Raw genomic sequence first — 17,712 nt, 5'->3', positions numbered from 1 at the left:
CATGACAGTAATGAAGCGCACGTAAACTGCCCATTTGCTACATGAAGCACTTTCGTTGTCACCATTTCTCTGAATAACGCAAAGTGATATGTTTATTGAGCATCTTTCTTTCATTTCTTTCTTTCTTTGTTGTTTAAAACCGCACTCAGCAATATTCCAGCTATATGTTTCTGAAGGTTTGTGTTAATAAAGTTACACTCGTGTGTTTTCCACTTTCTTTCATAATTACGTTCAATTATTAAAGTTTTTCCATTCTGTCGCTGACGTGTGCACAATGACGTCGCATGACGACTAGCTGAGCTCCGTCTCTTATACCAGTTGACGACGCGCATAGATTACCAGAAACCATATTATCACAATGGTGACATCACACAAAGTGGGTAAGAATGACGTCACAATAATCAACGACACACAATATGATGACGTCACAGTTAGCTTCCATGATACGCGATCGGCGAAGTGAAGTGTGCAGTGACACTACGCACAACTGCTGCGTAAATATTTACGTTATAGGAGGTAACCAGGCTGAACCATAAACAATGCAGGGCCGTGCTGAGTAAGTATTAATCACCATACCGTTCAGGTATTTAAAGATCAAACGGATTATCTTTGAACCCTTATAATCTTAACCGGATACATCATTGTCAAATAATAAAGAAGTGCAATTTGATTAAACGATCTGGGTTTTTTACCGTGGTATGAAGAAATATATAAACGGGGAGTCAAAAACAGTTACACGGGGTTTCAATGTAATTAGATATTGAAAGAACTGTTTTTAAATTTGATGATGTCTATTTAACCATCACTCATTTCTGCAACAGTTTTTAAAACAATAGACCCGTGAAGATTCCGGGATAGAATAGGTCTTCAGCAACCCATACTTGCCGTAAAATGCGACTATGCTTGTCGTAAAAGGCGACTAACGGGATCGGGTGGTCAGGCTCGCTGCCTTGGTTGATACATGTCATCGATCCCAATTGCGTGGATCGATGCTCATGATGTCAATCACTGGATTTTCTGGTCGATTATTTTACAAATCGCCGTCGTATAGCTGGAATATTGCTGAGTGCGGCGTTAAACAAAAAACAAACAAACAAATTTAAAACAATATTTCTATGAGTAATTTTCAGTTAAAACAAAGTTAGTCAATGAAGACTGGGGTGAGAAATGAATTTGCAACCACATGACCCCTGCCATGTTTAAAATGTTATAAATGTTTGCCGAAAAAGGTAAATTTATTGATTTTATTGATAAGATGTCTTAGATACCCATCAGCACTTGTGTAATGTGCGACTTTTCTTTTTCTTAATTTATAACATTTTTAGATCAAGTTATATTTAAAAAAAACCAAAACATTCTTTGAGTGCTGACAGCGCCAAAGATATAACAAATTAAGATAATACTCATGTAATTTGTTGTTTTTGGCACTTGTAAAAAGTAACATTGATAAGGACCATGGAATTATATTTCAATTTAAAAAGAAATATATTGAACGAAATGTGTAGACAAGTACTCATGTTGATTCATCTGACAGGGCGGTCATGAAATGAGAACATTTTCTTATAAAAAAGAACCCTTTACCATATACGGTTGAATCTGTCTAAACCGGACTAAATGTGTTTCCCTGCTGAGATACCGATATTATTATCCAAACACGAAAAATCTTAATATAATGTTCAACCTGGTTCGTCATTGCCTTTTAAATAAAAAAAATCTGGTTAGTGTGTTATATAATTATACATAACATTAGCACAGTACACGTTTTCATACGAACAAAATCTAATTTTTATCTTGTTTATCACGTCTAAAAGGTATCAATACGGTTTGAACAAAAGCTCCCTTGTGCATGTTGAGTAAAGCTGTCAATTGCTGTGTCGCGTTGCATGTTTAATCGAGGGGAGATTGACATTCGCATGGACAACGCGCGGAATAATACGACACCCAACAGAAGATAGATCGCGTTTACCGTTACACATGCTTTTAATATTGCGGTATCACAGCAGCTATCCCCCGTAGGGTGTTTGATTATATAATAAACCTCCCTTTTGTGAACACACGGGATTGTGATATTAATTCAGTTGTTCGTGTTGGAACAGGCGCCGGTCTTCGGATTTGGGGAACATCGGGCGGAAGTTACACGGTCGCAGTTTGCTGAGCGGTGGGTTATGTGGGGAGGCCAGGAAACGATTCATTACCCCAGCTGAGGAAAAACTACTGGACGCGTTGGTGACAGCGGAAAACACAACCATGCCACAAAATCCGTCATCGAAAAAGAAAAAAATCAGACCGAGTTCGGCCGCGGCCAATCTTCAAAGCCATCCAAGCTTTACTTCGGGGTTATATGGGAGTTCGGCCCGACCGTCTACAGCCCTCGGACATGACCGGGGGTTGTTCGGCCAACGCCCTGCTACCCAGGCAGGGGGACCCCGACGACCGTGGCAGTTTAAAGGACAGACAGAGACCCAGCCCGAGAAAGAGGTGGTCAAGCACGGTCGCCGATTGACCCTTGGGGCAGTGGACGGCATCGCCGAGTCGGACAACGTTACGAGGCCAGGACAAATTCACGGGTCTATCGCACAGCAGCTTAAAAATAAGGTGAGAAACGGTGTAAAATGGATATTTTATGTGCAATATGTGTTTCGCTGGGTGGTATTTAATTCAACCGCGATGTTAAAAGGTATGTTATTATTGTTGACTTGATGCTATGGTGTGAGCATGCGTGCGTGTTGCTATCAACTCGTGTCGTCTGCTTCATGTGCTTTAGTTGTGTTGTGTTCTTTAAATTACACCGTTGTCGTGTTTTCATTTGACAGTCTATTTGGCTGAGTTGTTCACATTCCCCTGAGTGTTTTCCTGCCTCGTTCATTATTTATTAACCAAGCTGCGTGTTTTTTGTATGTCGCGTGCACAGCCGAAACTAGACCTTCGTTCCCTATTCAATATGGCGTTTGTTGTAGCAACTCGGCGTCTTGCCCACTTCCGTATTTTGCTGGCTTGTGTTCCCAATCGCTCAGCCGTCCACTTAGAATGATCCGACGCCTACGTTGTGTGGCTCCGGCGTCAAGAAATTGATCTGCTTAGAAACTTAATCAGCAGGTAGTCGACAGCCAGTATATTGCCATTACAAATATTAACGGTCCATTGCACATGATTTCCAGGTCATTTCTGAAACAAAATAAAATATATTTATCTTCTTGTAAAACTTTTAAAAAATGATGAAATTGGCTAACAAAAAGAGTCGAGACATTTTTTACCGAGGGATGATAGCTCAAGCCGTCATCAATGGATTATTTGTTTTCCTCTTTTCAGGAGTGCAACTGGATATTTTAATGTGTTCAGAACACAGTGACACTGCGTTACACAGCCTGCTTTGTTGGTTATGCATGTAAAAAACACTTGAGTTTTATTGCCATTTTAAATTATTGTGCAAAGCAACAACGTTTGACATCAAAGGTGAAATATCATTTGGGAAAAAAGCCTTTTGAATAATGGCAGTTATGACCTGAAATATTACCATTGTTGTTGAGAACAGTATATTCATAATCTATGCCCTATTTTACGTCAGCAAGTAAACTTAAATTACAAGAGGCAGTATATATGATCTCATAAATACCTACTCAATATGACTAGTCTTATACTCAACACCCATTATAAATCAGTACAAGTGATTCATATTTAGAGATGTACAATAAATTCTGTGCTTAACAGTGACAGTCTCCAATTTTCAAGGATATTAACTTGAGATATAATTATATTATCCTCAATCATGTTGATACATTACACTGTTAAATAGTTTGTGTATTTATAGCTTGGTGACAGATTTTGAGAATTTTTAAGGGTATGAACACTGTATTTCAAATTTTGACAACAGTAGGAGGTTGGTTCTATTCCTCATCACTGAATTAGGATGGGGAGTGTGATATGTTGTTTATGACACATGTTCCATTACTTACGTAGCAAAATTTCAACTTTGTATACCTACACACAGGAAATATTGACTGTACAAAGTAGCATTTTTGGCAACAATTTTACATCATCAACAATGTTGTAAAACTGGAAGTGTTGAATTACCTGCATCATAATATAGGGAGGCACAATTCACTACTAATACATTGATGCATCAATAATATTCTGAGTTTATACGCTACATGTTTCATGTATCGATTCATACTTGAATACCATATTATTTCACGTATGGACCAAGGCCTGTGAAGATCCGGGTTAGGTCTTCAGCAACCCATGCTTGTCTTACAAGGTGACTAATGGAATCGGGTGGTCAGGCTCACTGACTCGCTTGTGGCGTGGATTGATACCGGTACTTAATTGATATCAATAACCAGATTGCCTGGTCCAGACTTGATTATTTACAGACTGCTGTCATATAGCCTGATTATTGCTGAGTGTGGTGTTGAACAGCAAACAGTCAAACACTAGCATATTTCGTGAACAGAAAAATTTCCATTTTATTTAATAATAGAAAAATACTGTCCTTGTGTTAACACGCAATTTTTATCTGAAATAAAGTATTGATTAAATGAGACATTTTTATTTTTCAAATATGAGACCAGACATTCAGGAAGTTTCAAGCCTTTTAGATAGTGTTTATGCCCTATGAAATAAAACTTTTTTGCAAAATTGCTGCAAATTAAGTTTCGCAATACATATCATATCTTGAACAAAGTATTGTGATACATATTGTTTCTGGAGATAATCTTATGACGTCACTATCATGACATGAGTTTTTAAGTAATGTATATAGGTTTAATGACAATATTCTTTATAAGAACTGGAATAAAATCTAAATATTGTCTCATGCATCATGACCATGATGACAGTTAGAGCAGATATATAGACATTAATATCATAATTCAGGTAATAAAATGAATAATCATCTCTTAATTTTCCATCTCACAAAATAAACCTTTTTCTGTTTATTTTTTCAGTTCAAGTAAATTAACAATTTGCATAGTTGTCTTTTTACTCTAAAGATAAACGGCATCTTCATTGTTGGTCTAAAACAAATTTTGAGTAAAGCGGCGGTTAGTTTGGCGTATGTCAAAGAAGGTGGCAATCCCCTTTAGTACACTGGATGCTGAGCCATGATACGTGGTATTCTGGATGCCACAGTACGCTGAATACCTTTAAATGTACGCGATACCCATATTAAGTGTTAAAATTCTTTTTTACATATTTTTTCTTGCGAAGAGTGATAAAGCAATAAAATAATTATCCCTAAGCTTTTGAGGATGCATGGTCGTGCATTCTTTCTGAAAATCCCAGTCTAATTTACATATTGAGTTTGTTTGACCCTGTTGACTGGTGAGTTTTCTGGAAGGCCAGGTTTTTTAACTACCCCACTGGTTCTGTTTGCTGGTAGATTGGCCGTGGACCAATAAACTTGAAAATGATTGCATGTTTTTGTAAACTCATTGTCTTGTTTCATTTCCTGACACAGGGGATTTCCTCCCACACTAGAGAAGTGGGTATGCATGAATCATGGGATGTCTAAAAAGAGATCAGGAAGGCTTTCACAATTATTTTTGAATCATGTTTTTTAAGAAAATATCTCATTTGAAACAGTTGGTTGGAATGTAAGGGTGAGATGGTTGAAGTTTAAGTGTGAGTGAGTGAGTGAGTTGGGTTTAACGCCGCTTTGAACATATTCTAGTTATATCACAGTGTGTGAGCTTAATGTGGGAAGAAAGCCTGAAGTGATGCAGGTGTCTGACATTTACCACATTGGTTAAACCAATCAGCATGGGAATGCTACTAACAGACCAAGAAACATAATCAGGGTGAACCGGGATTCGAATCCATGATTGTAGTTACTCTTGTTCCCAAGGGATGCAAATCTGCACAGCGAATTGCTGTGCTTTAGACTTTGTCACCCGTTCCCCCTGAAGTTTAAGACCCGGAAGTAAACCTTACATTATGTAAGGCGTTGTCTGTATTCATGTAGAGATTATTGTGCATAATGTTAAGCAACACATGACTTTCCACAACAGTGAGTGAGTGAGTGAGTGAGTGAGTGAGTGAGTTGGGTTTAACGCCGCTTTTAACAGTAGTCCAGTTATATCACGGCGTGTCAGCTTAATGTAGGAGAAAGCCCGAAGTGGTGCAGGTCTCAGACGTTTACCACTTTGGTGAAACCCATGAGCACAGGTATGGTGCTGACAAACCTAGAAACATAATCGGGGCGAACCGGGATTCGAACCCACAATCATAGGTCTCTGGCGTGCCCAAGGGACGCAACTCTGCACAGCGACGCGGCGCCTTAGACGACTGGGCCACCCGTGCCCCCTTTCCACAACAAATAAAAAAAGAAATATATGACTTTTCAAAATTGAAATTATTGCTAGTTCTATTGATAAGTTCAAACATGTTAACAGGTTGTTATTATACAGATTTTACACGATAAGGAGAGGGCAATTTGACCCTGTGAGTATTCTGGTCCTCAGGAACGAATGCTGGTTGTAAGAGGCAACCAAATGGAATAGGTGGTCAGGCTTGGTGACCTTTGTTAACTGTGTGGGCTGGTACCCTGACAGCATGGATCATTGCTCACAATATCAATCACTGGATTATCTGGTCCAGACTTAGTTATTTAAGGGCCGCCATCATGTTGCTGCTGCTGAGTGCAGTGTTAAACAAACAAACTTGTTTTGTGGATTTGGACAGTAAACATGGTAAATGCATGAGGCAAGAATAGTTACTAAGGCTTGGAGAACAGTTACTAAGAAACAGACTTAGATACATGTATTTTATTGAGAAACTTAAGAATTCAGATTTTAAACTTTAGTTCGAAAAATGATGTTTGAAAGTTATGCATGCTATTAAGTATATTTTAATCAATGATAATGACTTTCAGTTTCGGATTGTGCAAATATAGGAACATGTCATCTCTGTAATACAGATTAGAATATGTTCATGTTAATAAAAAGGTTGTGTTTCCAGTCAAACAAGGTTGAAGAAAAGAGTTTGGTAAGTTGAGAAATTTTATAAGGCTTATAGTGATTATCATTATTATCACATTATCAGCTTCAGTTTCTCGTTACAGTGACAAATGCATGCTTTTATGAGTTTACAAGTTTATTTTATTTGTTTAATGTTGTTTAGTAGGTCACTGTGTTCATTCAAATTGACAAAAAGGAGGGGACATATGTGGCACACAAGGGGCAAAAAATGGAGGTGGAGGGGTCATTTTATTGTCGCTGAATTTGATTTCTTTTGTGCTTAATGCACTTTCAAAAGTCATTAACTTCCTTTTTCGGTCAAAAAGCTACCAAAGAAATAAAGCCAGCCTCTAATCATGAAATTTGGCTTGCTGATCTCCAAATTCATGAATGTGAGAGTAAGCCTTCAACTTCCCATTGCAAGCTTTGCCGTCTTCTCCCTTACTTTTTTTCGGGTAAAAACTTAATTGCATCTTTATACGCTTGACACCACTTCTATTTTGTTGATGTTTCAACATGCAGATTTCAGATTTGCAAACAAGCAAACAAAACACTCACTCACTCACTCACTCAAAACCCACCCACTCACTCACTCACCCACTCACTCCACCTCTTGTTACAAGGGGTGGCTACAAAGAAAGTTATTTGTGCCAATATCTGCTTGAATGGGTGACAGTCAGGAAAGACCACATTTTTATTCATTGACTTTAAGTTTACTTTTCGAAACGGTTCACAACAGGACAAAAATATATTTCCAATGCTTATTTCTTTTGCTTATTTGCTTCAAATATTTTTTCTTCGAGTCTAGTTTTGCCTGTCGAATTTACAGTTACCAGTCTTCCATCAACAGTTGTAGCACATGTATAGACAGTTTAGAACCAGCTTCTTTTATTATTCTTCATCATAGATCATAACTAGTGATTTTCATATCACCGCACCCTGATGGTTGATATTGCTCGGACTCAATTATGCGTTAGTTGCTGTGATACAACTGGAAAATTGCCGACAACAGCCTATAACATGAAATACACAAAATTGTATAACCACTGTTGTTCAGTTAGGCTTAAGAGATAACAACAATGGTGTCTGACTGATTCTCTGAGACTGCTGTATACAGGCATGGTCCTACAGCCATTGTTAAGGTTCTGATCAACATAATTACCTGACATTGACATTATTAGTTTAATTAAGACGTAAATGATTGATGTGTTTCCAACTGACAAACACATTGTCATTTTGGGGCTATTCCTTTGGTAACAGTGTTACTAATTCAATCTGTGGCTAATGATTTTTAACTTTTGGGTTACCCAGTTTAGGATAACTTGACCGTCCTTCCTAACTTTGGACACAAACAGTCAGTAGCAATTCCTGACTTACCAATGCAGGAAAAACATGCACAAATTCTTTGTGTTCTTGTTCGATTTCAGAATGGAAACTATTTTGCCAATTTTTTTTTTAACTTCCAATCGACCTATCATTTTTTTTGTTCCGATGGAGGACAAATTTAGGATTTTCCCCCTTGGAAATTGGAGTCTTTGTATGGTTGTTATATTCTTACATTCAGAGGTATTCAAACATCGGATTCAATGGAATAATGTCAAACCATGTAAAAAAGGCGAAGCCATTTACAGAGCTCCAGATAACTTTTTGAGCAATTGAGTTTTTACTCTTGGGTTTCTATTTTAATTGGGTTATTACATTTTTCATTGGGTAACCAATATTTTTTCACTCATCCATTCATCACGTTATTGGGTTTTTCCCAAAATAAGTGAACATTTTAAGATTTAAAAAAAAATGAAATAATGTTTTAGATATATGTGACGGTTCTAAATATATAGGCTTGACTCAGAAAGTAAATTAGCTCATAATTGTGTTTCGGAAATTAGCTAGGTTGTACGCATGCTGAAAAAGCTTGAATGGGTATTTACGAGTGCTGTTTTTAATGCATGTGTTTCTGTTCGCAAGATAATTGAAAGTAATTGGGTTTTGAATATTTTGGGGGAATATTTTATGCAAATAAGCAGCTTATCTGTAGCTCTGTATTTAAGAATGGACTTTGTGTTTATGGAGGTATAAACGTAAAAAGCGGTGTGCATACTGCAAAGTGCCAAATATCATCCTCTGTAAATGCATGCTGAAAGTATTTATGAGCACAAGAATTGAAATCTAGTGATATTTAAAAAAAATCTATTACAGTTTTCGTTACTGATTACTTGATTGCAACAAATACCAATCAACCATTGACAAGATACATACATGGAAACAACACTTTTGGAAATAAAAACTTTCGGGAAGCCCACATTTAGTTTGGTTATGGAGCTGACAAGAAAAGGGCAACAACTGTTCCTGGCTTACGACGGGGGCATATAACTCTGCATACTGAATTGTTTCGCCTTTGGACCACGTGGCCACCAATGACCCAGCCAATAACAACATGGCCATGACAGTTATGTTGAACATCAGGATAGTTCCAATATTACTGTAATATCCAGATGTTTTTACAATGTTGTTTTTAATTGTAGGCATCACATTATTCTCACTAATTGTGTTCAGTATTGGGGAAACACCTGCTATTAGACATGCATTTCTATGGTAGCGTGTCCATCTGTCACAATTTGTATAAAGTGAATGATGAAATTGTACATGTGCCATTGGGCTTCCTACAGAAATTAACTGTATGCCCACCTTGGTGATTTCACTGTAGTAACTGTAAATTAGATAACTTTATGTAACAAAAGATACTCACTTCAGTATTGTCTCCATCAGCATTTCTGTGTATATCTAGTTGACAAAGATGTCTTTCGAATTAAAATATTTGGAGACCCTCCATGACATCCACTCTGTTGTTTACCGCTGGGAAATGTGGTACCAAAGAGCAAGGTTATCTAATTTTCTCTCCGTGTCTGAAGAATCAATAGTGATTGGCTGCATCTTATTGTGTTGGAGATCAACTGTCATGTTAATTATTCATGTATCTCATCCTCTGATTCCACACATGAGACCTCATTATAACTTATACCCACTGACCACCGATTTCAATGACCAGGACCAATGGGGCCAACTGACACTAGTCATTGTGTAAGGACAGCTTGGTTTCAATGGGAATGGTGTCATTCGTGTCCATTTGGTTGCATAAGAGGATGATTCCGTATCGCAGCGTTATTTTGAAACTGTCCTGGTTAATTGATGATGGGTGCTAATATGCAGCTAATTGTACAAGATAAGCGATGTAGGTGTTAATTTTTGCTGTGGTCGCATGGTAACAAGCAGATGTAGCAAGTCACCTACCATCAGTTCACCATTGTGGTCAACCAAGTGTAGAAAGATGCTTGTGGGATTCGCTAGACTTTATTGATAGAACAAAAACTTTATCTTCTGTCTGGTATTGACTGATGATCGGTTGAGAGACTTCAAAAGACAGACTCAGAGACCTATGTCTCCAGATACTCTGATGGTCAGTGAAGTGGAGAAGATGTCTTTGGGTTCAGGAACACATCCATACTTCTACTGCTAGAGTACAGTGAATATGGATAAGGCACGATATTTAGGGCTTGCGGCTGATTTTGTGAATGATACACAGATCAAGAACTGGGAGTTTTCAACTGCACCCAAATCCTCCATTTATGAGAAGAATATATCTTTCTGTGGAGATGCGGAAGAGAGAGCTGCTCGTCTAGCACTAGCAGAACGGATAAGGCTGGGTAGGAAACTGAACAAACATAGAACCAAGCGATGGGTAAGTGGCAACTGACAACGCCGTTGAGCTATATGGGTTACTAGAAAGCCCCCGTATAGATTACTAAACAAGTCCCTGTTAGATATTGTTTTTTAAAGTATGAGTTAAAATCGATATCTATTATGGATGAGTGTAATAATTTGTATATTACTCACTTTTGGGTTACTAGAAAGTCCCCGTATAGATTACTAAACAAGTCCCTGTTAGATATTGTTTTTTAAAGTATGAGTTAAAAATCGATATCTATCATGGATGAGTGTAATAATTTGTATATTACTCACTTTTAAGCTCAATGTTTAAGAAAGACATTGTTTGTTCATGGGTGGCATATGAATACAACATTCGTAGTTGATGATTCGACCATAGACCATTCTCTCAAGGTGCAACCTGGCAATGAAGTGTGCAGCTTTCTCCAAGTTTGATTTCAAGAAACGATAAAGATGCAGATTTTGTTCATAATGCCAGCATTTATATACACAAACAATACCAATTTGGAAACATCTACATTTTATGGAAAATCCAGCTTCAACTCGGTAAAGTGTAGGTCACAGAGGGGCACCCACATGAGGGAAAGCTGCACAATCTGTTCAATTTTGGAGCATGAAATATTCACAACACAAGATTGCACCAGTTGACATGAGAATGACATTTCTAATGATGTCATCTTGGTCAAAGGGGCACTACTCTCATTTACAACATGAAGTTCAAGATCGTAAGTAGAAGTGAGGATGAATGTTGTGATGATCTTTCGACATCTTGTTTTGTTTATTAGTGATGCTCTGAACCTATATAAAGCCTTGATGCTTGCACTACAATACAACAGTGAGAGTCTGTATATATACACTCTATATCAAATGGGACAGTGAGGAAGCCTCATGGTTTATGCTATTCCTCATCATGACGAAGACCCAGGTGTGATTCTCCATGTGGGTACAATGTGGGAAGCACATTTTTTATGTCCCCTGCCATGATATTGCTGGAATATTGCTAAAAGAGGCGTAAAACCATACGCACTCACCATATCAAATGTATTTGTTTACGAGTGCTGTGATAGGCAAGTACAAACACACAGAGATAAAGTTTTGCGATAATGTCTGTGCACTACTGGTTCTGTTTGGGTTTTTAAAAAAAAAATAGTAGTGTCTATCCAGAGTAGATTATCTGTCTAGGAGTTGAGTAGATGTTGCAGAGCACAGATAATAAACACTGTTTAATAAAGGTGTATTGTTATTTAATGGTGATATCTTCACGGGGGGCGTAATAAATCCAAGTGTGCAGTCTTTGGACAGTGGTGCCTGTGTTCCAGTTAACTAGGCACAGATGGGTTAGTGGTTAAAGGTAATACATTTTCAGTGGAGAGTTGTGTCCCTTCCTGTACCAGGATCAAATGGTCATAGGATTTGCATCTATTATGACCATTCATCCCTCACCTCGATAACAATGACTGTGGTACATGTTGTCTACGTCACTGTAAGCTTTCTTTCTCCCACATTGAGGTGGAAAGCTATGATGTGAATGAAATGCTCTTCAAAAAGGTCTTAAGCACTAGTGAACTAACCCACTCCAGGTTAAGGATTTAATTGACCATGTTGACATCTAAGTTGTAGACTTTCAAGATTGTTTCATCAATATGGCTGTAACAAATCAGGTTATACAGGAATTTGGTTTGTAATATGAATGTTGTCTTGGCTGTTTGTCACAGTATTTGAATTTCTTATTAATGACAAAATAACCAAAAAACGTTCTAGGATTTATTGGCTATACTTCCTCAAAGTAATGGTCAGATCATAATGTTTAAAGTGATCCAAAAGACTGTGAACTAATCAACGTCCCAAGAGTTAAAAGTAAACAAACTGTTAAAAGGAGAATATTTTATTGTGGTAGCACTATATTATATATGGTTTCTTAATCCTTAAGTATATAAATGTATGATGTGGTACATTTGTTTTCTGTTCTCTGATCCCTAGGTCAGACAGTAAGTGGAACTATTCTGGTCCCTAGGAATTCGAGACAACAGTAACTAACTAAAACTAGTAACACCTAGAACCTATTCTAGGATATGTGTAATATTCAACCTAGAACCTATTCTAGGATATGTGTAATATTCAACCTAGAACCTATTCTAGGATATGTGTAATATTCAACCTAGAACCTATTCTAGGATATGTGTAATATTCAACCTAGAACCTATTCTAGGATATGTGTAATATTCAACCTAGAACCTATTCTAGGATATGTGTAATATTCTGCAAATAATCCAAGTTTGTGTCATTTTCTGTCAGCTTAAATGGTAACCTTAGATCACACAAATGAAATCATAGAAGATAAAAAAAGAAGATTTTGTCCTGCATGTTTGTCTAGAACCCAGTTCTTTAAATATTAAACGTCAATGCCAGGAAATAATAGTCTTGATTATCTGCCAAAACAGATTTCTTTGGACGTTAAAGGCAATATTGTGGTGAACATTATATGAATGAATCGGGTAAGCATTCCTTAGCTAGGGCTATGTTGGTCATAATGATACCCTCACTTGAGGGAACAGCACTCTGTTGACTCAGTATAATTTGTTTCTGTGTATGAATTAATACCAATCAATACACCATTGCAGACAACCAACTGAGGATTCAATCAAATTTATTTATACCAATAAGTAATGAGAGGGTCCGGATGGATCTTACTAACAAAAAGAAACTCAAATACACTTTTCTATTGGCCAAAATTTTATAGTAAGAAATTTATATTAAAAGAAGAGGAAACACCGCTTACCATAAAATAAGAATTTACTGCTTACTGCAAATGTAGAAAGCAAGTGACCAAAAATAGTCTTCTTGTCCCATCCATCAGGACCCTCAAATAACTCTTCTGTTACTGTCTACAGGGACCTGTTCCCTATCGACCGCATATTATGACAGTTGCTGTACAATATTTCTTTTTACATGTCTATTGCTTGTGACATGCTGCTGAAATTTCTGCATTCTAGATAAATCATATGTGATTGTACCCACTATAATGCATAACTGGTACATGTACTTAAAACCTGACCTTTCTAACAATGTGGCAAGGGTGAGCTGTTAAGTCAGTTTCTTGAGCTTGTTTCACTTATTCAAAGGAACAGATAGAAGGATACATGAGAAGATCCGTGTTAGAATTGGTCTTCAGCAACCCATGCTTATTATAAGAGGTGACTAACGGGATTGGGTGGTCAGGTTCGCTGACTTGGTTCATGCATGTCATTGTATTCCAAGGGCATAGTTCGGTGCTCTGATGATGTCGATATCTTGATTGTCTGTTCCAGACTCTGTTATATACAGACCACTGTCATATAGCTGGAATATTGCTGAATTAGGTCTATTAGACAAGTAACAAACAAACACACAAACAAGATAGAAGTATAACACTGATTAAGTGAGTGACTTGCTTCAGCGAAATAGCGATGAGAACAAATTATGAAATAATAAACATGTTATCCATACTTCAAAGTGTTATGCAAAAGCAATCTGTCAAACTCATCTTATAATGAAATGCTTTTTTGCTTCAAATTATCATTTTTTTAAAGTTTTTTTTGTTTGTATTTGTGTTAAGACTTTTCTTTTAATTGTTGTTTTAGGAAATTAACATCATTATAAGCAAGCCTGAAAACGTATCCCTGTCTCACATTTTGACCAAAGCTTCCAGAAAATGAGAACTATGGTTGTCCGGACCTAAACAAAAACCATAACATAAATCTGGGCGGCTTATTAAGATCAAGTTCCATCTTAAGTACAACAGTAATAAACACTCCAGAAAAGAGCAGGGCTTATAAGTTGAAGTTAGTGACTCACTGTGACATAAATCACTGTTTGATGTCAACAAAGGATATGTGAATATAGAATTTATACCATCTTTGTATAGATAAGAAGCTTATTGTAGCATCTAAGTGACTGATATGACAAGCACCTCAGTACGCGGGTAGTGTTCTTGAGTTATGTGTTGACTACAGCAGTGGGATCCAGGGTCATGTGCAGCTCGTTGAGAGCACTATGTTTGAAGTGATTGTACATAGCAATGAGGAGTATGTCATCTTCGAGTTCTCAGGATATTTTTTCAATGTAAGTTGTTTTTTGCTGCAAATGAAGAATTTTCCTACAGTCATGTTTTTTGTTACGAATGGGTTTGAAAATGTAAAATCTGTATGGCTCTTTGTTTTATGACTTTATTATTATAGATAAATGTCATTTCTTATGTAAGCTTACATATAAGTAATAGTTCTCACACTGCAGGAGAAATTTAACTTTTGTCCATTACTATGTATATTGGGTAGATTGCTTTACACATTCAGCCATATCTGTAGGGATATGTTCTTTTTATGACTGCTTGCCAGGATTCTGGGTTAGATCAGCAACCTATACTGGTTGTAAGAGGTAATAAAATGGATCAAATGGTTAGGCTTGGTGATCGTACCCTAATGATGACGACCGTTGCTCATTATATCAATCACTGGATTGCCTGGCCAAGACTTGATTATCTATATGCTACAAGATGAATATTTAGTTGGAATATTGCTAAGACAGACATATCCATGTGTGTAAGAACCTATGAAAATATCTAGACAAACATCTAGTCGTTGAAATGAAGATATTTTACGGGAAATACTGTTGCTAACATACCTTAATAAAATATAATAAACAGGAGTCTGAGGACTCTCTTAATGTTCCCTGAAACTGCAGTAATCTAGACTTGCAAACTATTATGGACTTGCATTAGCTCTTTTGGATAGATTTGTTCCAGGGTCCGTATGACAATTTGGGCTTTCCTCACATGCTGTGATGTAACTGAAATGCTTATACTATATCACTCAGTCACTTCATGTTGACCATTCCTGAACAGAAGCTAGTATGACCAATCATACCTTTTATGTTATGGCTGTTAATTTCTCAGTCTGACATTTCCATTCAGAGTTATTTGCCCTTTGCTGTCAGTTATTTCTTTTTGTCAGCTAGTTTTACAATAGCCATGAATCAAATTCCTTTAAAAACTATTAGGTTTCAGTATTTCAATTAGTTTCAAGTGAACACAAATGTCTGTGGGTTTACCTTCCCCGGTTGCCATTTTTAATGCAAACCATCAAACTCTTGAAAGGTGTATGGTTACCGAATCAGTATATCAAGGCAGCCATGTATTTGACTTGAGATTTAGACATTTTCAGAGGGCTATATCTGATGTCCTTCCCCACTACCTTGTACAATGTTGTACTCATAAGATCAATAATACTTTACATTTTTGATTCACGGTGTGCCTGATCTGGGAAACACTGTGGTGGTCCTTTGGTTGGTCCAGCCAGAAGTGGAATGTCTTGATCCATAGCCTAGATTGATCTTTAGATTTGGATTAGGGTTTATACAGAGATAGGTATGATAATCTTTTTCATGAACATTCTACAGTAACTAGTTTTAATCATGTGTTTAATTTTTTTAACGTAAAACACTGCATACTAGCTATGAGATTGTGGTGGTATGGGGTTTGTTAGGCTTTTAGCCACTTGGTCGAAGCAGAAATGTAGTGAAATAGTAGTTAAATTTATGAAATATATAAACTTAATTACTGTGAATGATACAAAAAGACAACATTTGGATGGTAGACTGTAAACCTTAGGGTGAAGCTTTTAATATGTTTTGGGGTTCCAAAGCATGAATATGGGAGTCACAGGCTGGTCACTTAATTTCAAAGAATACTACCAACGTGCTTGCTCAGAAGCCTGTGATGAATGTTGAGATTAATACAGACACCAAAAACTTCGAGTATTTCCTACCAGAAAAGAAATGTTATATGTAACATGCAATCTATAATTTTGATAAATTTATCGTTTCAACATGTTCAAAGAGCTGTACGTTTTTGTATCCCAGTAGGGCAGGACATGCCTAAAATACCCTTTTCACGAACTCTTGGTGTCATCACTGATTTTCAGTGTTCCATTCATATGATTTTCACCACAATTTTGCCTTTTACCTTTTATGCCGAATGGAATCTGTTTTGGAGATATATTTTATTTGTATAGGATGCACTATTTTGCGTCCTGTAAAACTCAGCAATTATGCATTGTTCCAGGTCTACTGTAAGATGTATGGAATTATCGGTATTGTAAAAGTACATACCATCTCTGCCCAATGCTGTGTATTAATCAACCATCTTACGTCAAACACTGCACTCCTTCAACTACGATTTCAGTTTCAAATAATAGTATCCATGGAAAATCAATGCACATAGTTGGCAACTTCAGTGTGTTGTTAAATTGTAAATAACGAATAGATATTCTGGTTGAGCGCACTCTATTCTTATCAGTAACAAAATCCATTACTCTATAACAAGCTAATTATGAGGTTAATTAGGGAGGTGGCAATTGCCATCCTGATGAATCAAGAGACCCGGCAATCAATTATTCTCACCGTGTCGAGGAATTGACAATTTTCATGCTGTGATAGATGATCCCCTTTGTGGTGGGGTCAAATGACTTGGCAACCCTGGGATACTTTATTATCGGAAATTTGAAGTCACTTCGAAGCAGGATGCAATCAAGTTGGGTTTGCTCAGGTAATAATATGCAAAAAGTCTAATGGTCTTCATCACCTTTTCCAATGATTACAATATATTTGATACAGATGTGTTTGCTAAATACGAAGATAGATCGATTGGTAAATGAAGTGTTTAAGATTGGTGTCATGAATCCTAGAATGGAGTGTTCATGACTGAAGCAGGTGCTTGCCATCCTATTCTACAGAATGGGCATCTCCCTAATGGACCCACGTCAGGGGAAAGAGGTAATACATGGTGTACAGTTGTAGGTTCTTGTTAGAGGTTGCAAGTCCCTAGAGGGGCCAGGTGGTCTTTATGGGCGTATGGATTTATTATCCATCTTCACGTCAGATGGAAAGTTCATTCTGAAATATGTGGCTGACCATTTCTGTAGTTGGGTCTTGGTTCTCAAGGATCAATACAGGGTGAATGCTCGGGATGTTGGATTGGAATTTTTGTGTGAATATGCATAAA

General features: G+C 37.1%; 1 protein-coding gene across 3 annotated transcripts in view; it reads left to right on the top strand.

Annotated features, from left to right (window-relative positions):
- The first annotated feature begins 451 nt into the window (after positions 1-451).
- The window catches only part of LOC124115028 (WD repeat-containing protein on Y chromosome-like), a 52,203-nt gene continuing 34,942 nt past the window's right edge, over positions 452-17,712 (top strand). The window contains exons 1-3 of one of the 3 annotated variants that reach the window (XM_046475831.2): positions 452-556; positions 2,097-2,595; positions 6,955-6,981. In XM_046475831.2, the coding sequence (XP_046331787.2) occupies positions 540-556; positions 2,097-2,595; positions 6,955-6,981 (543 nt within the window). In that variant the 5' untranslated portion in view covers positions 452-539. Of the gene's footprint in view, positions 557-2,096; positions 2,596-6,954; positions 6,982-10,355; positions 10,690-17,712 lie in introns of those variants that run through there. The other 2 variants (XM_046475832.2, XM_046475833.2) reach the window with 2 other exon arrangements.

This window comes from Haliotis rufescens, unplaced genomic scaffold (assembly GCF_023055435.1).
Source record: "Haliotis rufescens isolate VD_foot unplaced genomic scaffold, xgHalRufe1.0.p SCAF_7, whole genome shotgun sequence".
Taxonomy (NCBI): domain Eukaryota; kingdom Metazoa; phylum Mollusca; class Gastropoda; order Lepetellida; family Haliotidae; genus Haliotis; species Haliotis rufescens.
Note: the sequence above shows the minus strand (reverse complement) of the source record. Positions and strands in the feature narration are given on the sequence as shown.